At 46.5% G+C, this 23,134-nt stretch overlaps 1 protein-coding gene across 1 annotated transcript; it reads right to left on the bottom strand.

Annotated features, from left to right (window-relative positions):
* Positions 1 to 6,211: 6,211 nt before the first annotated feature.
* Wfdc3 (WAP four-disulfide core domain 3) lies at positions 6,212 to 21,781 on the bottom strand. The gene is made up of 4 exons (XM_041671014.1): positions 21,633 to 21,781; positions 9,969 to 10,100; positions 7,321 to 7,506; positions 6,212 to 6,894 (listed from the first exon to the last, which is right to left on the bottom strand). Exons 1-4 carry the CDS (start codon positions 21,709 to 21,711, stop codon positions 6,878 to 6,880), a joined length of 414 nt encoding a protein of 137 aa, XP_041526948.1. The 5' UTR covers positions 21,712 to 21,781; the 3' UTR covers positions 6,212 to 6,877.
* Between the last annotated feature and the right edge of the window lie 1,353 nt (positions 21,782 to 23,134).

Genomic DNA, 23,134 nt, shown 5'->3' with positions numbered 1-23,134 from the left:
ACAGACAGAATATTGTATACATAATAAATAAATAAATAAATAAATATTTAAAAAAAATACAGGCGACACTTAAAAAAGATGCTAGGGTAAAACGAGCAAGGACCCCAGAAATTACTTCCAGATGCGGGTGAGGGGTTTGCGAGCTGAAAACCAAAGCCTCAGCAATCATGGTGGCTTTATTGTGTAACCCCAACATTCAGGAGTCTGAAGCAGGAGGATTATTAAGAGTTTGACACTAACCTGGACTATGTAGTGAGTTCCAAGTCAACTTGGGTTACACAAAGAAAAAAAAAAGCATGAAATTAGAAAGAGAAGGTAGGGGATGGATCTGGGAGGGGTTATGGAAAGGGGATAAATATGATCGAAACCTTTTATGTGAAACTCTCAAAGAACTAATAATTTAAAAAGAGAGAGAGAGAGATCATAACAAAAAAGGAAGAAATTTAAAGCCCAAAGCAGTTGATTCCTTGCTTTCCACTCAGAAGGACATGGTTGCAGAGGTCCTCTCTCTCAGCCCAGCATCTCACTACTATGGCAATGGCCTGGGTCTTTGAGAACCTCATAAGAAGCTATTTCGGTTGCTGTTTGGTGGAGCATCAGGAGCATAGGGAAGACACTAGTCACAGTCCGGTGCCTGTCATCTAGACAGAGGCCTCATACTCCAAAGCAGAGGAGCTGGTTTGCCAGCCTGCATATTCCCACAACCTAGCATTACATCTGTTTATTGATTGTTTCTAGGTAGAACATTAGCAATAGACGGCTATGGAATTGGTGTGATACCTTAAGAACCAGTTGAATAGGAAGGAGAAAAAGACAAAATCTCCTAAGTAAATTGGGAGCAGTGGGGGTCATGGGAGAGGGTAGAAGGGGAGAGGAGAGGAAGGGAAGGGTGCAGACAAAAATGTATAGCTCAATAAAAACAAGGGAAAAAAAAAGAAACCACAACTATTTCCCTAAAATGTGATTGTTTTTTATAATCCATTTTCTATTATGCAGCTTTTAATCTCAAAAAAGGACCAGTCGATTGGGTCCTTTTAGCAATAATAATAATAATAATAATAATAATCACAAATTTTACTTATTAACAGAAAGACTAATCCAAATCCGGCCAACCAATCAGGAAGTGGAAGCAAGCAAAGGATGAGATAAAGATGCTGATGTCTTGCTGAGTGAATAAAGCTGAAGCTTCTGACACTTAGAGCTCAAAACTCTTGCTCATTCCCTTGCCTCATTAATCTTTCCCCCTGGTCAGCTGTAGATAATTTTAACTGAGATGTTCCTGAACTTCAGCTCTGGTGTGAATTCATGTATCACTTTCAGCCAGCATACTTCTGATATAAAGGACCTATGACCCCCTACAGAAACCAGCCCATTCCCTTTCATGAGTCAATCCCTGCGGCATCCTCCTTCTTTGCTCTCTAGCTGACTTCCTTGCTGAATTTCGTTATGGATCAAAATAACTCTCATTCAGATCTCGCAACTGCCCCAGATCAACTGGCCAAATGTCTCTGGCGTCCCAGTTGGTGGTACTATAGAAACCAGGACACTGGAGCTGGGAGCTCCAAGTCTTGAGCTGTCAGAGTATGGAGGGTCACTGCCTGTGCTCTGAGTATTTAAATTCTTGCCAACAATGGAGCCTCACAACGGAATCTAGACATGACCCAGTATCCTAGTGCCTGTAAGTAATGAATGGGACTGTGGTCCCAGATGAGTCAGCTTCCAGCTCAGTCTGAACACTAGCGACCGCAGACCCTGGAAGGGCACAACTTTGGGAAACTCTAGGGAAGTGGCAGAAACCATAGATTAGAGGTTTAGCACTCACTCCATCTCCCAAGGGATTACTACAATGCAGGAGTGGAGAGGGCCAAGGAAACAAGAAGGTTCTAGTTGCCTCTAAGTATTGGGTCAAAATCTCCAAGTCCAGTATCCCAAACTGTGTTGTGTTCAAATGAAACTTTGTTCTCCGGCCTGATACCATAGACTTGATTTACCTGGTACCAATTTATAAGATTAGAGAATGTTTTTCTCCTTCTGATTATACTAAGATTTGGTATTTGAAGCCAGGAAGTGGTAATGCATGCCTTTAATCCCAGAACTGGGGAGGCAGAGGCAGGTGGATCTCTGTGATTTCTAGGCCAGCCTGGTCTACAGAGCGAATTCCAGGTCAGTCAGGGTTACACAGAGAAACCCTGTCTTGAAAAAATATAGATTTAGTGTGCATCCTGGCTTTCTAACCACCAAATGCAAAGACAAATCATCAGATCTAGAAAACACCACCCAGAGAGCCTGGTAGGATTGGGGATGCCTGCAAGTTACTCCTTTCCCATCACACACACACACACACACACACACACACACACACACTGATCAAAGCAAAGTTGTTGTCCTGCCCTTAAACTCAACAATTTGACCTATGTCTTTGTATAGGAAACACTGAAACCTGGAGGATAACATTCCCAAGAAGAAACACATCACATAATGAAGAGGGAGGGTGTGACCTGCTAACGTGATTTATTAGGTGTGGTTCAGTAGCAAAGTGGGAACTCAAACCACCGTGAGCTTTGCCTGTATTTAGCTTCCTAATGTGTCCTTTCAAGATCTTTGACCTAGATTTCTGCTGCCCCCTGGTGGCTCAGAACAGAGAGCCCAGGAAAGAATTCCCTCTACTTCTTTAGGGACCTAACTCATTTTTGTGTTTGTCAGTCTGTGTGAAGCTGGTCGATCTACACGCCCATCCCCCTGACTCAACAGATCTTGACTCAACTCAAGGTCAACCTCCCACTCTTATCACCCTACACCTCCACTTACCACTGATGCCACGTCCACGGAAGAAAAAAAATGAGAACAGCAGCGAGAGGAGCTGGAGCCTCTTGGTATTGCTGGGGAAGGGCACGGAGGACTCAGATGGTCAAGGAAAGGGGCAGAGAGCACAGATCTTTTCCAGACCCTAAATAGGGGTCAGATGTCCACTTTAAGGAAGATGAGGGTGCAGAGAGGGTGGCTTCTCAGTCTGGTCAAAGGTTAATTTGGGGTGCAAAGGCGGCAGACAGCTGGTAGGATCAGGATTCATAGGGACCTGCTTCACAGAATTCAGGCTGAAAGGGATTTAAACCCTGAGGAAGGAAAGCTTTGCATGGCTCCTTTGGTTTAGGAGACAGCAGTAGAGACAAGAGCCTAGAGATTGCAGAAAGACCTGGAAATTTAAGCTCTCTCTTACTCCCTCTCTTCCTCCCCCTCTCTGTGTTTATACATCTATCTCTCTCCCTCTTATCCATGTGTGTGTGCATGTGTCCCTCTCCCTCTATATGTGTCTGTCTCTCTCCCTCTGTCTGTGTGTGTTTGTCTGTCTCTGTGTCTGTCTGTATCTCCCTCTCTCCGTGTATGTGTATGCCAATCTCTCCCTCTCCCTCCCTCCCTCCCCCCCTCTCTTTTTTCTCCTTTCCTCCATCCCTCCCTCCCTTCATACCATTGCTATAGACACAAGCTACACAGGATAGCCCCCATCTGGTGGAAGAAGAGATCTGGCTCACCGGCCGCACCCTTCAGTCCCGTCCTCATCTGGAAGAAAACCACCTTACAGCATCTGAAGGTCCCGGGGCGGACAGCCTCAACTGCTCTCGCTGAAGTCTCTATTCATATTGCTTTTTAAATTATATGCATAAAGCTAGACAAGGTGCCATGCACTTGGGGGCTCAGGAGACAAGAGAATCCCTTGAGCCTTTGGGTTCAAGGCCAGTCTGAGCAACACAAGCAACACTCCATCTCAAAAGAAAAACACTTGCTTTTTTACTTGGATGTTTAAGTAAACAATAAAATTATAAACAAAATAGTGAAAGAGGGATCTCAGCAACTGATCAGCCGTCTGTCAGACACCAGCCCTTCTCAGAGTCATGACTGTCTTTGAACTCATGGCACAGTGTGACCACTTGTCATCAGATCATCCAGCTCCAACACAAGGCTGCTCAGAAAAATGAGTGTTCTCAACACAGTAATATCCAGAATTTTACCTGGCATTTTTTTATATTTATTACATTGTGTGTGTGTGTATGTGTGTGTGTTGTGTTGTGTGTGTGTGTGTGTGTGTGTGTGTGTGTGTGTGAGAGAGAGAGAGAGAGAGAGAGAGAGAGAGAGAGAGAGTGCTCATGCTTAGGTATACATGCCACAATGCGTGTATGAAAAGGTCAAAGGACAGTTTGCTGAAGCAGGTTCTTCCCTTCCACATGTGAATCCAGAGGACTGAACTCAGGCCAGCAGACCTGGGGGCAGGCACTTTTACTCAGAGCCATCTCACCTGCCCACACCTAGCAACGTCAACCCTGATTTTAATTGCATGTACCTGAGCCAGTACAGCATCTCTATTACCCAGGGGGCCAGGCAGCGCTCTTCCCTTCTCCGCTGACAGAATCTTGGATTTATATCTCATGCCAGGTCCAAAGCACAGCTAAGCCATTCCCTCTGCAAACATCTGCTTCCCTGGCCTCTCCGAGGCAACTTCTCGGGAGGCTGTCACAGGAAGAGAGTCACAGGCGGGGGTGTGGGGGGGGGGGGGTAAAGATCTTTCTGGATGGGGCTAGAGGGATGGCTCAGCAGTTAAGAGTACTGACTGCTCTTCTAGAGGACCTGGGTTCAATTCCCAGCACCACAGGGTGGCTCACAGTTGTCTCTGGTTAACTCCAGTTCCAGACCTGACACCCTCACCCAGACGTACATGAAATGAAGGCAAAACACCAATTCACGTAAAATAAAAATAAAAATAATTAAACAAAAAAATTTAAAGATCTTTTTGCCCTGCCATCAATACCTTGCTATGTCATCTAGAGTTTCCATCAACCCTCCTGTACCTGTGAAGTGATGAGGTGACGGTGAAGGAATGATGTCACCAGTGAAGGGATGAGGTCACCAGTGAAGGGATGAGGTCACCAGTGAAAGGATGAGGTCACCAGTGAAAGGATGAGGTCACCAGTGAAATGATGAGGTCACTAGTGAAGGGATGAGGTCACCAGTGAAGGGATGTGGTCACCAGTGAAGGGATGTTGTCGCCAGTGAAGGAATGAAGTCATAGGTGAAGTGATAAGGTCGCCAGGGAAGTGATGATGTTGTCAGTAAAGGGATGAGGTCACCAGCACAAAGACGAAGCCTGAGCCTTTGAGCTGCTGAGCCAGCTTCATGCTGTTTCATGCTGTATCTTTGTTGAACAAGCCCCTCATTGGATTTTCTGCTTGTAACCCAAAAATTCCCAGTTGACATATTAAGAATTCCATTCATTTTTGCATTCACTCAAATATTTATTGAGAGTTATGTGGGGAGCTATTTAAGAAACTGGAATTTTGCTAGGCTGTGGTGGTGCACCCCTTTGGTCCCAGCACTCAGGAGACAGAGGCAGGTGAATCTCCGAGTTTGGGGCCAACCTGGTCTATAGACTGAGGTCCAGGACAGCCAAGGCTACACAGTGAAACCCTGTCTTGAATAACAAAACAAAAAGTTACATAAAGCATGTGTGTGTGTGTGCATGTGTGTGTGTGCATGCATGTGTGCATGTGTGTAAAAGTATCAGTGTCCAATATGGGATAACTAGTCAAATAAATTAGCCATTGCATGGACGTCTAGTAGAGTTAGGTATGATACTGCCATCTTGAGGAAATCTAAGCATTTTGAACCTAACATGCTGATTAGTTTGTGAAAAAGTAGAAGAGTCAGAAACCGTGTCAAAGATCACAACACACTGTGAGTAAGTAGAATGAATGAAAACCTAAGCAGGAAATGGCGGTGCACACCTATAATCCCAGCACTGGGGAAGTGGGCATAAGAAGGTCAGAGATTCAGGCTGGAGAGAAGGCTCAGAGATTAAGAGTACTGATTGCTCTTCCAAAGGTCCTGAGTTCAATTCCCAGAAACCACATGATGACTCACAACCATCAATAGTAAGATCTGGTGCCCTCTTCTGGCATGTAGCCATTTATGCAGGCAAAACACTATATACATAAATTTTTAAAAATCTTTAGGAAAAAAAGAAAATCAGGAGGAGTTCAAGGCTACATAGAAATTTGAAGCTAACCTGGGCTATATGAAACTTCAAGATTAAAAAAACAAATAAACAAAAACTAATCTTGTAACACACTTGGCATAAGACAGTGACATTTTTAATATCTGACAGAAAATAGAAGAGGAAAGTAGAAAGGTTTTTTAAAATGTGAGGTGACTAGTTGGCAAGAAATGGGATGAATACAAATCTGATGACCTGAGTTCCATCCCCAGAACCCATACAGTGGAAAGAGAGAAACAAATTCTCAAAGTTGTCATCTGAAACCTACATGTGCACTGTGCACATGCAACTTACACACACACATACACATGCATACACACACACAGAGCAATTACTATTTTTTAACATTTAAAAAAATTGCTTTCCCTTGATATGCATTAAACAAGTCAGGATGTATTATTTCCAAGATGACTAAAAACTCGTCCAAGATTGCCAAAGGTGTTACACCTTTTACTGGAGCTCCATGCAATGACTAATTTATTTAACTATCATTTCAGGCTGCACATTAATACTCTTCTTCATATGTGTTACATTTAAAAAAAAAAGGAATCTGCTATCTTTCTTTAATCCATAGGTTTCATAGGCCAGCGCCATGCACAGGCAAACCCATTAGCTCCATCCTCATCTGAGCCCCTGCACAGTACAGACAAGAGGGTCCATGCCAGCGCTTTATTGGGAAAGAGAAGTATCTGTCCCCAGGGCTGTTCCATGTGATCCAGGCAGCAGTAAAAGCAAAGAAGAGAAGGGCTGATAATTGTGGGAATGTCACAAGCCCCAGGACGTCACCCCTCTTGGCTTCCAGAAGATTCCTGGAGCCCCAGACAGTCAGGAAAGCTAGGATGCTCCAGCCTCTGCAAAGAGAAGACCTTTCAGGTCACAGCGATGCCTTTCGGGCTCCCCTGCCCAGCCATTTCCCTTCCGCCCTGGGAGCCTTGATGGACTTCCTAACTGGTTCTGAAGACTCTGGTCACTTAGAAGTTGGCCCCTCATGTCCGGTTATCAAATAGGAATGGTATCTGCTGGGTATAGATACAATCTGTTTTGTTGTCCTGCCCCCAGCCCTCCTATCTCTACCACAGAGAGCCACGCCCACTGTAAACACAGTAATCCCACCACGTCCACATGAAGGGTGTGGTGTGTGACTCAGGATCTTTCTCCCTAACTACATTCTTCATGGCCTTCAGAAGCCGCCTTCCCGGTAGCTAACAGGGGAGTGTTAACAGCAGTAAAAGCTGTCAACTTCAAGCCGGTCAAAGGTCATCATGGGCAATACTCACCTAATTTAGGATTAGCCCCATCAGTCCCATTGGAGTCTGTGAGCTGTTTGAGTGACTGGAGCCGGGGGATGCAGAAGCGGCCACAGCCTGACTTGCAGCACTTTTCCCCGGGTTGACAGTTCTCATCCACCATGCAGTTGACAATACACAGGCCCACCAGGATTCTGGGACAATGGCCATCCCGCCCTGTGGAGAACACCAGCACAGGGAAAGACAGGAAGTTGGCTCCTCTCTTCCCAAATTTCCACCTACAACTTTTAGATTCAGGGCCCAGGGGAACCAACCCTGACTCCCAACTAGGTGTGGCTGGAAGCAGGGACGCTGGAGGACTGAGACACTACACAGTCAAACACCTCTGACATAGGACTTACAAGGCTCCCAAAGCCCACTTTTAGGGGCTGGTAGAATGCAGACATGCCAGTGGAGCCAAAAGCGGAGAGACAAGGTCCTGCTTTCCCCCACGACTGAATTTCATGTCAATGCCTCATCTGCCACCCTAGAAGTTTTATGCCCCTGCTTTGTGCCACCCTAATCCTGTATAAGTCTTCTTTCATCTAAGTTTGTGTGTGTGCGTACATGTGTGTGTGTGTATGTGTGTGGTGTGAGTCATGTGTGTATGGAATGTACATGTGTGTGCTTGTGGTATATGCATAGTGTGTGTGTGGTGTATTTGTTTGGTATATGTAGTATGTGTTGTGTGTGGTGTGTGAGTAGTATATTATGTGTGTAAGTACGTGTATGTATGGGGGGGTGTGCATGTATGTATGTGATGTGTGTGTGTGTACATGTATTTGTCATAGTATCGTTTCTCAAGGGTACAAGAACGGTACAGATTCAAGAGGAAGGCTCCTTTAATATTCAACTTCTCTTTTTTCCCAGATCAGCAATATGCAATACTTGCTTTCAGTGTTGGGTGGCAGCAGTCACAACTCACAGCCTGCCATAGGACTACCATAGCATACAACTGAAACTCTACAGTAGGTTCTGTCTATTGCAAAGGTAGAAGGGTTTTGCGGGTTGAGAGTTGTGCTGGCTAGTTTTATGTCAACTTGATACAAACTAGAGTATTCTGAAAGGAGGAAACCTTAACTGAGAAATGTCTCCATAAGATCTGGCTGTAAGGCATTTTCCTAATTAGTGATTGACGTGGAAAGGCCCAGCCCATTCTGGGTGGTACCATCCCTGGGCTGGCAGTCTGGGTTCTATAATAAAGCAGGCTGAGCTGGGCATGGTGGTGCATGCACTCGGGAGGCAGAGGCAGGCAGATCTCTGTAAATTAGAGGCCACCCTGGTCTATAGAGCAAGTTCTAGGACAGTCAGGGCTACATAGAGAAGAACAAAATAAAACTAAACAAAATAAAATAGGGGCTGGTGAGATGGCTCAGTGGTTAAGAGCACTGACTGCTCCTGCAAAGGACCCGAGTTCAATTCCCAGTACCCACATGGCAGCTCACAGCTGCCTGTAACTCCAGTTCAAAAGAATCTGACATCGTTATACCAATGCGCATGAAATAAAGTCAAATAAAATTGAAAAAGAAAAAGAAAATACACTGGGAAAACCATGGGGAGCAAGCCAGGGAACAGCACCCTTCATGGCCTCTGCATCAGCTTCTGCCTCCAGGATCCTGCCTTGTTTGAAGTCCTGCCCTGACTTCCTTCCTTGATGGACTACAATGTGGAACTGTAAACCAAAGAAACCCTTTCCTCCCCAATTTGTTTTTGGCCATGGTGTTTCATCACAGCAACAGTAACTAAGACAAGATTATTAAATAGACTTTCAACTTACAAGATTTGCCATTTCCCATGGATTTGTCAGGTCAGGCCCCATGACAGTCAAGGGGCATCCATAACTCACTTGTCTTCCCTAACAAGCTGTGTGTATGTACAGACAAAGGGGTGGACATTGCCTGGGGACATAAACAAACTAATGGGCAGGGAATGTAGCTCAGCAAATACACGGTGTTTGCTCAACTTCCGAGGAGGCCTGGGTTCAGTCCCCAGCAGTGCATAAACTGGATGTGGTGGCTCGTGCCTGGGACCCCGGCAAGCAGGTGATACAAATAGGAAGGTCAGAAGTTCAAGGTCATCTTGAGCTACACGGAAAGTTCAGTCAGCCTGAGTTACAGGAGACCCTGTCTAAAAAACAAAAACAAATAAACAGAGGTTGAAAGAGAAGGGGGGAGGAAGAGAGGAAGAAAAGGAGAGGAGAGAGAGAGAGATCTGAGAGCAGTATCTCAGACCTGTAAAACCAGCTCATGGGGATTAAGCCAGGGTTCTGAGTTTAAGGCCAACCTGGACTACATAATGAGACCCTATCTCAAAAACAAACAAAAATTGATCCAAACAACCAGTGATATTGGGCAACTTTACTGGACAGAGGAAGCAGGCCCCAAAAGAGGGGATCCCAGTCACAAAGCATACCTACAGCAGAGCCCAGAAGGAAGCTTTGTTACCACACCTCCCTCCTCTAGCTCTTTCCATGCCAGCATTAACCTTTAACCCTAGAAGGAAGGGTTCCATTGGGATGGAGACGGAGGGTTGTAAAGATGACAACAGGCTCCCCCAGGAAAGCGTCCACAGGAAGCTCCTCCAAGCTTACCTGGTACCCAACGGGCACTTGTGGCTCTCCTCCCAAAGAACCAACATACCTCCCTGGATGTCTCCTCGGCAGGCATGGCCACAGCCAGTGCTGCAGCACTTGTGTCCCTGGGGACAAGATGTGTCCCCATCACACAGCTCCTCGCACGGAAGAGGGTCAGCAGGACATCCACCACTTAATTCTGCCACAGAATCAAAGCATTGAAACTCAGAGGTGCTCAAGCCAGGAACATAAAATACGTTTTTCAGTGGGTGTAAATAGAGACTTTAATATGCAATACTCCTTAATATTCTACATCCATTCCTTGTCTTCTGGCCATGAGCCATATTGGTTTTGGTGCTTGCAGTATGGAAAAACACTGATCAGCTCTTATCCACTGTAGCAAACACATGAATTACATACCTCATGCTCACTCTCCCTTCTTTTACACTGTGACGGGTATACAGTGCTTGGCGCCAACCAACTATATCTCCTGGGATTTGTGCCCTGGTGAAGTCCCTTTCCACACTGACTTGGGCTTCACCCTATGATTTACCTTTACCACAGGGGCATTGGCAAGCCTAATGCAAGCAGAGACTTAAGAGCACCTGCCTGCAGGGGCCTGTCCTCTTGGAATGCCCCTCTCAGAAGCCAGCCAGGGTGCAACAAAGCAGCTTGAGCTACCCTGTGGTGTGATGAGATGCAGTGTGGACAGGGAACACAAGAGAAATACATTCCCGGGGGGCCAAAGAGGAGGGTTCAGTTGGTAAAATGTTTGCCTTGCTTTCCTGAATTTGATCCCCAGAGAAGTCTGCGTGTGGCGGCGCCAGCAGTGCAATGGCAGAGATAGTCTGACACCGAGAGCTCACAGGCCAGTCAGCCGAGCCTACTCAGCAAGTGGGACCCTGACTCAAAACACCCAAGGTGGACAGCTCCTGAGGACTCGCCCTCCATGTTGACTTCTGGCCTCCACAAGCAAGTGCACATACACAGAGATATGCAGAAATATGCAAATTAGTTGATTAATTCATTAAAATAAATACGCTGGGCAGTGGTGGCACACACCTTTAATCCCAACAGAGGCAGAGGCAGGTGAATCTCTGAGATCAAGGACAGCCTGGTCTACAGAGTGAGTTCCAGGACAGGCAGAGATACAAAAAAAAAACAAATAAATGTAAATAAGAAATGTTAACCCCGACATTCTATTGAGCTCGCAGCTGCACGCATGAATGACCTCAGCTATACCGCATGGGGAGATGAACTACCCAGCAGAGCCTGGGCCACCCTTGTGGATGTGATGAGGAATCAGGTCACTGTATCTGGGGACAGTTTGCTATACTGTAAATGAGGGTCATTCTTAAAACTCCAAGTCTGAGCCAGGCATTGATGGCGCACACCTTTAATCCCAGCACTCGGGAGGCAGAGGCAGGCAGATTTTTGTGAGTTTGAGGACAGCCTGGTCTACAAGAGCTAGTTCCAGGACAGGCTCCAGAGATACAGAGAAACCCTGTCTCAAAAAAGAAAAAAATAAATAATAAATTTTAAAAAAACAGGTCTGGTCTGAGAAGCAATAAATTTAGTCCAAATGAATCACTTCCTCCATATTTTTTGAACTAGAGATGACCACAAACTAAGAAGTTTCTGTATCCTTTTTTAACAATTTTATTTTATGTGTATTGGTGTTTTGCCTACATGTATGTTTGTGTGAGGCTGTCAGATCCCCTGGAACTAGAGTTACAGATTGTTATGAGCGGCCTTGCAGGTGCTGGGAATTGAACCCGCATCCTCTGGAAGAGCAGCCAGTGTTCTTAACCTCTGAGCCATCTCTCCAGTCCCTGCTTTAGTATTCTTGATACAAACTGCCACTTGGCTTCTTTCTTTCGGAGACATACATGCTGTGGAGATGAAAGGAAGCCTTCTTTGAAGTAGGAAGCCCTAGCATGAGGGTAAAGTCAAGGACTGGCAAGGGGAGAGGGAGATGCTTTCTTCTTGGTAGCATCATTGAGTTGCCATGGCAGCTCTGACACCCACCTCAGAATTCTTGTAAAGGGAGGGACAGTGAATCACTATTCTGTAGATGTTCTGTTGCCCATGGCTGAAGACATTCTAGATGCTGAGAATCCAGAGAAGAGAGTGGGGCCGACCCGGAACTAGAGTAAGCCAGCAGCTAAGGACAAAACTCAGGCCTGGCTTGCAATGAATTGCATTCTAATACGCCATCCCTAAAAGATGCAGGCAGCTTGGCCCCAGGAGCAGGCACACCCAAAGAAGACTACATCCAAGCCAAACTAAACTCACCATGAATCATTGCCGTTCTTTAAATGCGGGAGAGAGGTGATGAGCAATTAAAAGTTTTGTAGAAAACCAAAATATGCCTAGCCCAGAGCCTCGAAAGCAGCAGGCTATGCATGACAGCACATGGCTGGCTCCAGAAAGTCTGCTGAGATGGAGAGAGCAAGCGCTGGACCCCAAAGATGAGTCATAATAGTCTCATGTCCTGGGATTGTCCCGCACAGGAATGTTGTGTTGTTATGATGTCATATCAAAACTACATACCCTGATTTTTTTTTAATTTGGAAAACAAGGTTACTAGAACTACCGGAGGTATCTCACTACACCTACTCATCATCTACTTGACAAACACTGCAATATGCTTGACAAAAGTAAAATTTCTTCCACCATTGAGAGAACTGTATATGGAAATCACCCTAGAGGGAAATTCCACGGTCACCAGCTTCTCATAGAGTTGAACAATGAACCTAAAAAGAGGGACACCATACCTACCACGTGTCACCGTTCTAATGAGCTTGGCTCTGATGGGATGAAGGCCAGGAGACTCCGCTCCTCCCTGCTCTTCAGACTTAGTAGAGACCTTACCTCTGCTCTCCCCTAGCCCAGCTTCCCTTGAGCCCCTAGAGTTTTGGAAAATTTCAGAAGCAAGGAACAGACCCCTTGGGAGGCAGGCTGGGGTCAGAGGGCATCCCCTTTGATCACTGCTCAGCACTGCCATCCTCCTTCATAGCTCAAATCCATGTCAAATAAATAATTCCTGTCAGCTCAAACACAAACGTAATGGGACGTCACTGCTGTGGGATGGCCTTCGGTATACATGTTGTTTTTATTCGGCCAATGGCTTAGCAGAATAAAGCTAGGCCAAAACAAAGATACAGAGGAGAGTAGGCAGAGTTGAGGCGATGCCATGTCGCCACCAAAAGGAGAAAGAGATCCAAACGTTAGCGGCAAGCCACGAACCTCATGATAAAATATAAACTAAAAGAAATGAGTTAATTTTTAGTTACAGCTAACCACAAAGAGGCCTGAGCCATCAGTTGTAACTGATATGAAGCCTCTAAGTGGTCATTCAGGAACAGACAGGCAGAGAGAAACCGGTCCAGTGGGGCTGGGCGAGACAGAGAAGAAACCTCCAGACACACTTCACCACCTCTAAGTCAGACAATGCCGTCCTCAATTTTTGTAAAAAAAATTTTATGTTCATTGGTGTTTTGCCTGCATGAATGTCTGTGTGAGGGTGTCAGAAGTCCTGGAATTGGAGCTACTAACAGGTGTAAGCTGCCCTGCAGGTGCTGGGAACTGCACTCAGGACCTCTACAAGAGCAGGATGTGCTCTTAACCACTGTGCCATTACCCTGAGCCCCATACTTTCATATCCCTGCGTTAGTTAGTTAGTTAGTTAGTTAGTTAGTTAGTTAGTTAGGTGTATGGGTGTTTGTCTGCATGTATGTCTGCATGTATGCCTGATATCCAAAGAGGCCAGAAGAGGGTACTGGATCCCTTCTGGGGTTGTTATGCGCTGCCATGTGGGTAATGGGTATCAAACCTGTGTCATCTGAAAGAGCAGCCAGTGCTCTTAACAGCTGGGCCATCTCTCCAACCCCGCCATCCTTATTTTTAAGCTAGACAGTGCTTGTACTCCCTCATACTCTCCTGAAACCAAGTTCCTGAGAAGTTCTAAGCACCCATCCTTATCCTGCCCCCAGGAGCCTTGTAAAACATGGTCTTTGTTAGCCGGGCGATGGTGGCACATGCCTTTAATTCCAGCACTCAGGAGGCAGAGGCAGGTGGATCTCTGTGAGTTCGAGGCTAGCCTGGTCTACAAGAGCTAGTTCCAGAACGAGCTCCAAAGCTACAGAGAAACCTTGTCTTGGAAAGAAAAATGGTCCCTGTGATGATGCCTTTGGACAGAATGCCCTGCCTTCGATGTCTTGGTTCTGCTAACCTGCGTGAACTCAGCCGTTACAAAGTATGGGGCCCAGTAAGCTCACAACTAATTATGCTACCATGGGTCCTGACAAGAAACAAGACTGGTAGCTAGAACTGGGATGATCACCCCACCCCCTATCTGCACCTCTCCCAACACCCTACCAATCCCCAAAAGCAGGGACACTGAAGTCAGTAAATAAGCTTCACGTCTCCTGCATCAGCCCAGGGCTTTGCCTCCCTGGGCCCGGCTGTTAAAGAGCATCACCGCCACCTGTCTGTCACTCAGGCTGTTAACGTCACATTACACGGTCTCTAACACCCTTTCCCTTGGTGGCCACAGCCTTTTATTTCTTTACCTGGTCCCGTCAGCTGCCTTTGAGTCTCTGCTTTTCTGTGTCTGTATTATGGTGAGCTCCTTGGCCTAAACCAGGATCACCTATCACCCACCCAGTCGGCCATGACAGCTTCTCGCCTGGTCTTCCATTGTCTCCACCTGGCCCTCATCCATTCTTCACACAACAGGACAGCCTTTTCAAAGTGAACATTGGACTAGGCCTCTCCCTCATTTAGACTCCCCTCAATAATCTTTTTTTGGCTTTTTGAGACAAGTCTCATGCAGCCTAGACTGCCTTAAACTCACCCCATAGCCGAGAATGGCCTTGAACTCCTGGAGATCCTCCTGCTTCTGCCTTCCCGGTGCTAGGATTATGATCATTTCCCACACACAGGGATTAGGTGCTTTTTTACAAATGTGTTTAGTTTGTATTTACTGCTGTGTGTGTGATATGTGTAACTGTGAGTTCATGAATGTCACAGGGTGCCTGTGCTGGTCTGAGAACAACTTCTGTGGTCGCTCCTCTCCTTCCCCTACGTTGAACTTGGATCCTCAGATTTGTGTGGCCTTCACCCGCTAAGACAACTCAGTGGCTCGAATTACTTCCTTCTGCACATAGAATAAAATCTGCAAAAGGAGCTCAAAGCTGTCCTAACTCCGAGCTTTGCCACCTCCCAACCTCACCTGGAACTACCTCTGATTTTCTCCAATCACAATGGACTCTTTTCCCTTCCTTAGGAACAAAAGTCTCCCCTCCCTCAGAGCCTCTGTCTTTGCCACTCCCTCTTCACAACACTCCCCAAAAGGTGGGGACTTTGTTCACCATAGATACCCATGAGCCAGGTACGGCTGACTCTCCACACAGAGTGTAAATGAGTGATTGGTGAGTAAGTGGGCGGGGCAAAATGCAGGTGACTGGAGGGGGAAACAGACCAGACTGGGGCTGGACTAACTGTAGGAGGCCCTGTGCGTTGCCTGGCACATAGAATGTGAACTCTCAGAACGCATTTCTTCCAAACTATGTCATCGCTCTGTGAAGATGACAAGATGACAAGGGGCAGACAGAGATGAACACACTTGTCCAAGCCCACTGAGCAAACAGGAGACTCACCACAGGCTACCTTCAGACCAGAGCTTCTCCCTGAGAGCACAGTCCAGTATCTACCTGTGCCAAAATAGACCAGCTCTGCTACAGTGTACCGGTGATGACGTCAAGGTTTACGTTTTTCACAGCTCAGGAAGGAGAGCTTCCTGGGAATCAGTCTCATTAAGAGCAACCCTTTTCGCAGGGCAGTGATGGCACTTGTCTTTAATCCTAGCACTTGGGAGGCAGAGACAGGAGGATCTCTGTGAGTTGCAGTTCCAGGACAGCCAAGGCTACATAGAGAAACTGTCTCGGCCGGGGGGAGTGGGGGAAGCAACCTTCTCTACAGCAGGAGCTAAAACAGTAACTCTGCCAACTGCTTCTGGTCCACCAACTCCACCAGGTCTTGCTCAGCCTGTGGGCTCTGAGGGATCTGTAGTCTACTTCCAGCCTGCCTGCCTAACCCCAAGGGAAAAGGAAGTCTCACCTCTAATGGCCAAAGGCCAGAGTGGCTCACAAAGGCACCACACCTAGGAACCAGCCTCACCCTCAACCCACAGTCCAGACGTCAGCGGCCAACACTGAGAAGATTGTATGAGGTCCGACAAGCTGACAGTAGGTGACTTGCTCACAACAGATTCCCAGGTTTGGTCCCAGAGCTGGGACCTGAGAGTCCTGACAAAGGACTGCACTGTTCTCTCCTGTGAGCAGTCTGTCCGAGATGGCTGTCTGAACCAGGTACAGATCACCCCACTGGGTACCGGGAAGGAATTTGCTACCAGGGAGACATGGTTGAAAGGGAAGATTAATGTACGGTGGAGTTTTAGGGTCTCAGAGAGGGGGTGATCAGCAGGGTGGGGAAGGGGGACTGTTTGCACTCCTGGGCCAGCTGTAGTGTCAAGTAGGCCTAAAATGTAGCCCAGACCCAGTCCCCCTAGAAGCCTAAAGAATCTAATGTATACTCCTGAAGGACTAACACACCCTTTAACACATTATAGTAACTCTCCAGGCTCTTTCCACCTTACAGGGAAATAGAAAGAAGTACAGAGGCTTGCCTGGGGAACCGCTCCTCTCAGACAACCCAAATCTACATTTGCAACTTAACACACTGTGTTCTCAGGTGAGAGACTGACACCAGCTTCTGCAGACAATAGGATGTCATTCAGGAGTCACAAGCTCCAGGCCGGCCTGGGCGAAACAGTGAGGCTCTGTCTGCCAAAGAGGAAAGGACATAAAGGAAAGAAGAAAAAGAGCCAGGGTCTTGGTGATACATGCCTGAAATCCCAGGACTCAGGAGATGGAGGCAGGAAGACCAAGGGTTCAAGGCCAGCCTTGGCTATACAGAGTATTGGAGGCCAACCTGGGCTACCTGTCTTGAAAACAATGACCTCATTTAAGAAAATAGAAAATAAACCACCAAGAATAAATGTATCAAGTATTTTAAATCTATGAAAAACCCTAAAGTCTGAGCAACAGGCAGATATAAGGTTATATATCATATCTGAGTTAGTGCTCCAAAAGTCAGTGTATATATCTAAAGTCACTCCAATAAAAAGAATTTGGAGAATAAAGAGAGACAGGAAATGTGGCCATAGAGAATATTGAATGAAGAGTACAAATAAGCCAAAGTCGCCATGAAAAATCTAAAATAGCAGAAAAATAAGTAAGTTCTATGCAGATGACACCACCAACTTCGCCATCACCATCATCTTCATCTTCTTCTTAGATTCTTTCTCTCCTCCTTTTTGGTGTTTTTTTGTTTTTTTGTTGTTGTTGTTTTGGATTTTTGAGACAGGGTTTCTCTGAAGTTTCTGGTGCCTGTCCTGGAACTAGCTCTTGTAGACCAGGCTGGCCTCGAACTCACAGAGATCCGCCTGCCTCTGCCTCCTGAGTGCTGGAATTAAAGGCATGCGCCACCACCGCCCGGCCGGTTTGTTTTTTTTTTAGGTTTTGGTTTTTTTGGCTTTTGGTGGTGGTGGTGTTGGGTTTGGTTTTTGTTTGTTTTTGTTTTGTTTTGTTTGAGACAGGGTTTCTCTGTGTAGCCCTGGCTGTCCTGGGACTTGCTCTGTAGAACAGGCTGGCTGCAAACTCAAAGAGATCTGCCTGCCTCTACCTTCTGAGCACTGGGATTAATGGCGTGCATCACCACTGCCCTGTGACACCTCCAAGTTCTAATAACTTTCGGTGACTCTTAAAGAAATGGTAAAGGAAGCATGACCCAACTAGAAATCTGTGTCCCCTTTCTTCACTCCCACTGACACCTCCCTAGTGACAAAGGTCTCTGTCTTCTATTAGCATTACTCTCCCATCTCTGGCCCTAACCATGCATGAGTCTTGTCTTCCAAAGACCTTACATAGTATTCTCTTCAATATCCAACCACACCCATGCCCTGGCCAGTTAGTTTCAACAACTTCTCCCAGTGGCAGTTCAAATGCCACTGCCCTAGACATACTTTCCTTAGCCGCCCAACCCAGCGCGAGTGCCCATCTTTTCTCTCAGCATCCATCAATGCCCCTCTGTTGTCCTTATCGCAGCTCAAAATCACGTATTTCTTTGCTTGCTTTGTCCAGCACAGTGTACCAAGAGCTCATCACTGGATACAGCAAACAGTAAAGATCCAGTAGAAGTTTGTGAAGCAAAGATAAACATGGAAGTAGAGAATTAGGTCATGATGACCCTGTAAGAGGGAGAGGGATCTCTTTCCAAAGCCTTCCTAATAACTGCAGAAGAAAAGAAAATCTGCCTCAACTAGTATCAGGACACTAGGCCGCATGTGTGCAGAGGGCGCGGAGTGTCTCGGAAGCAGGCATGTAGGGGAATGTGTGTTGTCTTCTGCAAACATTGAGATTCAATTCTGCTGCCTCTCTGCAGATTCTTCGGGTAGATTGTAGTGGAGAATCTCTCATCTGACTGTGGGAATTGGGAATTAGTCAGCAGCTTTCTAATAGGTCTCCACAGAAAATCTGTGGCCTTGCCTCTTGGCATCCTGCTCTGCTTGGCTAGGACTAAACCAATAAACACTTGTGACTTGGGTACTCTGTGTATCTTTGTTCAGTTCTCAGAATAGAGCCGGCATTTGTATTGTTTCTCAAAGTAAACTAAAACCAATCATCAGGGAATAATTTGGTACCTTGGCACCAGATGGTGTGTGTATGTTTGACAGAGGAGCAAGTTAATCTGCCCATGAAGCACGAAGAAGAGGCTTCTACCCAATTTCTGTTTGAAGAGTGAGACCACACATTTCTTGTTGCAGCCAAATGCACAGCATCTCTTTGCGTTGAACATGCCTTATGTGTGATACACAAGTTAGAACAGAATGGCCCCTGAATAACTTTGGGACTACCTCTTTTCCTCTCTATTTCAAAAACAGACACACTGGAGCTGGAGACATGGCTCATGGGTAAGAGCGCTTATTGTTCCTACAGAGAACCAGGGTTCAGTCCCCAAATCGGCTGTAACTCGGGTTCCAGAGAATCTGATGCCCTCTTCTGGTGTAAGAGGGTATTCACACACCTGTGGTACACATAAATTTGAACAAGAGCACACACATATAGATCAAAATAAAATGTTTTTTCAAAAGCATGCGCTGAGGAGACAGTTGGTCAGTAAAGCACTTTCTGGACAAGCATAAAAAACTGAGTTTGGATCTCCAGCACCCACGTTAAAAATAATAATAACACTCAGGAGGCAGGAGGATATCTGTGAGTTTGAGCCCAGCCTAGTGTACAGAGGGAGTTTCAGGACAATCAGAGCTATTACACAGAGAAATCCTGTCTCAAAAAACAACAGTAATAATAATTATTATGATAATAACAATAATAATAATCTTTAAAAATAGAAACAAAAACCAGGCTGGTGAGATGGCTCAGTAGGTAAAGGCACTTGCCAAAAACCTGAAGACCTGAATTTGATCCTCAAGTCCCACATAGTGTAAAGAAAGAACCAGTTCCCACAAGTTGTTGTCTGACCTACACATGCACACCCTAGCTGCTGGACACACACTAAATAAAAAAAGTAAATTAAATTTTTGTAAAAAAAAGGCAGGTTCGGGGGAAAGAAGTTGAGACCAGTTGCCCTTCAAAATGAGCTCCGTTGGGAAGGAACACCTAGGACCATGGAGGTCTTGATCACACTTGAGCTGGGACTGGGAGAGGATAAGAGGGACAGCCTAAAGTGAAAACAGGGCAAGACAACTGAGGTAAACAGCATGCAGGGAGGTGGGGGAGGGGAGGGAGTTTCCCCAGGGTGGGAGCCTGGCCACAACTCAAAGCCATTTTCAGGGGAGGCTCAGAGCCGTTTACTGAGACCAGGAAGAACATTTGTTGCCAAGTCCTTGCTAGACCAGGAGGAGAGGGACCAGAGCCACAGGGGATCCAGGCCGGATATCCAAAGGCGGCCAGAGGCTCTGTGATCTAACACCTATAATCCCAGAGTTCGCGGAAAGATGAAGCATGAGGACTCTAGGTTCCAGGCTGTCCTAGGCTGCACAGCAAGATCCTGAGTTTAGAAGAAGAAGAAGAAGAAGAAGAAGAAGAAGAAGAAGAAGAAGAAGAAGAAGAAGAAGAAGAAGAAGAAAAAAAAAAAAAAAAAAAAAAAAAGCCAGGCCTGCAGGTTCCAGGCTGTCCTGAGCTACACAGCAAGACGCTGACTTCAGAAGGAAAAAAAAAAAGACCAGGCGTGGTGGCACACACATGTAATCCCAGCACTCAGGAGGCAAAAGTGAGAGGATCCTGCGAATGAAGTCAGAATGAGCTATACAGTGAGATCCTGAACTACATCCCTAAGTCCTTAGTGCCTTTTCTAAAATCATTATGGGGGCGGCGGGGGGGGGCACATGTATCGCAGCATGCGTGTGGAGCTCAGAGGACAGCTTTGTGGAGTCAATCGGTTCTCTCTTTTCACCTTTGCATGAATGCTGGGAATGGAACTTAGGTCTTCAGGATTGCAGATCAGGCAGGAAGCACCTCTACCTTACCATGATGTCGTCCCATTCGCTATCTTAAGCAGGCTTTCCCTCACAACACTACTCTAGTCCAAAGAAAAAGACAAAAGCCACCAAGGGATAGGAAACAAAGAGCTGGGGGATGGGATGCTTAGAGACCTCAAAGGGGAAAAGGGTAACCTACATAGCTAGGTATCCGGAGACAGTGGGAAGTTCTCTGGTTCTATCCGAGAGACAAGGCCAGGGAACACACTGGGATCTTGCCCCTCATGACAACATATCCCATGAGGTCTGCTTGGTGGGCCTTATCACAGCCCGTGCTATAGCACTTCTGCCAGGCAGGCCATGACCTATCGCTCTGACACAGATCTTTGCATGGGTTCTGATCAGGAAGGTACTGTTCCTCTTTTACTGAAAAAGATTTCATACTAAATTGAGATAATTGGTTAGGACTAAAGAGATGGGCGGGGGGGGGGGTCAGCCTCTTCCACTGGGGGCTGAAGAGATGACTCAGCTGTTAAGAACAATGCTCTTCCAGAGAACAAAGGTTCAGTGCACAGCACCCATCTCTGGTAGCTCCCAACCATCTGTACCTCCAGTTCAAGGGGATCCTACTCCCTCTTCCAGCTTCCACAGGCACCCATACACACTTGACATACATACAGAGAGACACCTACATACATCTTTTAAAAAAGAGAGAGAGAGAGAGAGGGAGAGAATGAGAGTCAAATGTATCTCAAGGAGCTCAGCATCTCCATGAACTCCTTCGCAGATCATCTCTGCAACCCCCTTCTCTTCTCGCCACACAGATACCCACACACCCTATAACTACTAAGACAAGTAAACCAGTACTGCTGCAGAGGAAGACAGAGAGACAGAGACAGACGGACAGAGAAAGGGGACTGTTGCATGGCCCTGTCCTCATTAAATGAACTCTAAGCAATAGCTGGACTGTCTATCCTTGTAAGTCCTAACTCCTTGTTGCAGGGAGGGCAACAAAACCCAAGCAAACTTATTCTTACTGTCCCAACATTCTACCCATCCAGTTCTTCCTACAGAGATGATTGGCTCCACAGAGAAGCCTTAGAAGACAGGAGATGATCTCTCCCCTAGTAACTTTATTTTAGCCAGGGACCCCAAATGATAGCTCACCGTGCTCTCCTGCAGTTACCCAGGATGCCAGGGACCCAAGAGCGAGAAGCGCCTTCGTGAGGGAGAGGTGGTTTAACATCCTGCTGGCGTTGAGGGTTGAGAGCTCAGTTCAGGGCAGAGGCAGCAGCAGAGGAAGGGACAGAACTGGGTAACTGCTGTCAATCCAATCCCAACAGTTTTACTTTATGCAGTAACCTCCCACCACCCAAAGAACGTCTTCTCCTCACAACCAGAACAGTGATTGGCTGCTGGTGTGTGGAAATTTTCCTGGCACTGCCAAAGGGCCCATGTGATGGGAGGGACCAAATACTGTCATACAATATACATAACACTCTTAGACAAGTGATGTGGATCCCAATGGGAAGCTAGAAAAATGGAGAGGTAGCTATTGGGTTAAAGGTCAAAGAGAGACCAGGAGGACTTTGGAAGGACTCAATTGCAGTCAAAATGACAGAGGGTGAAGCAGACCAGCTGTTCTCCCTGGGTTCACACTGGGACCCTGGTGGGGAGGACCAGAGATGAGAGAATAAACAGGCCAAAGCTGGGGTCAGGAAGGCTGTGAGGGCTAATGACTCAAGCCAGCAAGTTTATTAGTATCACAGTTCTTTTCATACCTCTCAAATGGGGAGGCAGAAAACAAACCAGGGGAGTTCATCCAGCAGGAGAATCGCAAGGAACTCTAGTTCCTCTTTTGTAAAGTTCATTCTGGTACGATAAGCAAAATATTTCATATCACAGGGTTTGTAATACATAACCACAGCTTTACATGAAACCGTCGATCTCAGGGCACTGGCCTGGGCCCCCCAGAGCCCTGGCACCAGTCCATTGTTGGCCTTGCCAAGAATGGCCCTGGCAGGGAACAAAAGTTCAGTGTTCTTCCTTCCGTCCACAGAGACCTAGAAGGGCCTTTGGCCCTACCTAGCCCCTGACAGAGGGAAGAACTGGAAAGACAACTTAATAAAAAAAAAAAATTACCAAACTAGTGCTGTAACTGAAGCCTAACATTCTGTCCATCCTTGGCAACTGTCAGAACTCACGGGAAAGCAGCCTCCAAGTGTTTCAGCGTCAATACAAGTGCACAAAATAGTTTACAACTTGGTCCCTGTGAAAGGGACTGAGAGTGATCATGAGTTAATATGCAGAGAACAAAGATCCAGTCCCCCAGCCAATGTTCTTAGCCCTTGGCTTCGTGACAGGGTCTTGCTATGCAGGCCAGACTGGCCTCAAACTCCTGAGCCTCCTGCTACTTCCTCCTGAGGTCTGGGGTTATGTGCAGCATCACACCTGCCCATGGCCAGTGGTAACAATCACATCACAACAGCTCTCTTTCCTAACGCAAAACTCATACACTTCACACCACCTGATTACTGTAACTTACAAAGAGAAATGTTATCGCCCGTAATTCTACTCTTTCACAGACCCAGCTTCCCTCTGAGACAGTGCTAAGTGGGGCTCTGGAGAACATCACAATTGCTAAACCCTTCATCCTCAACCATCTAGGG

The sequence above is a fragment of the Microtus oregoni genome, unplaced genomic scaffold (genome assembly GCF_018167655.1).
Source record: "Microtus oregoni isolate MIOR12 unplaced genomic scaffold, Mior012 000020F_ref0000438, whole genome shotgun sequence".
Taxonomy (NCBI): domain Eukaryota; kingdom Metazoa; phylum Chordata; class Mammalia; order Rodentia; family Cricetidae; genus Microtus; species Microtus oregoni.
Note: the sequence above shows the minus strand (reverse complement) of the source record. Positions and strands in the feature narration are given on the sequence as shown.

What these genes read in the sequence shown, in the direction of transcription:
- Wfdc3 (XM_041671014.1), bottom strand. Translation starts at nt 21,711, where the DNA reads ATGTTAAACCACCTCTCCCTCACGAAGGCGCTTCTCGCTCTTGGGTCC. An exon ending in GGTAACTGCAGGAGAGCACG is followed by an intron (nt 10,101 to 21,632) that starts GTGAGCTATCAT and finishes ATTCTGTGGCAG; the next exon opens with AATTAAGTGGTGGATGTCCT. An exon ending in CCGAGGAGACATCCAGGGAG is followed by an intron (nt 7,507 to 9,968) that starts GTATGTTGGTTC and finishes TGTTCTCCACAG; the next exon opens with GGCGGGATGGCCATTGTCCC.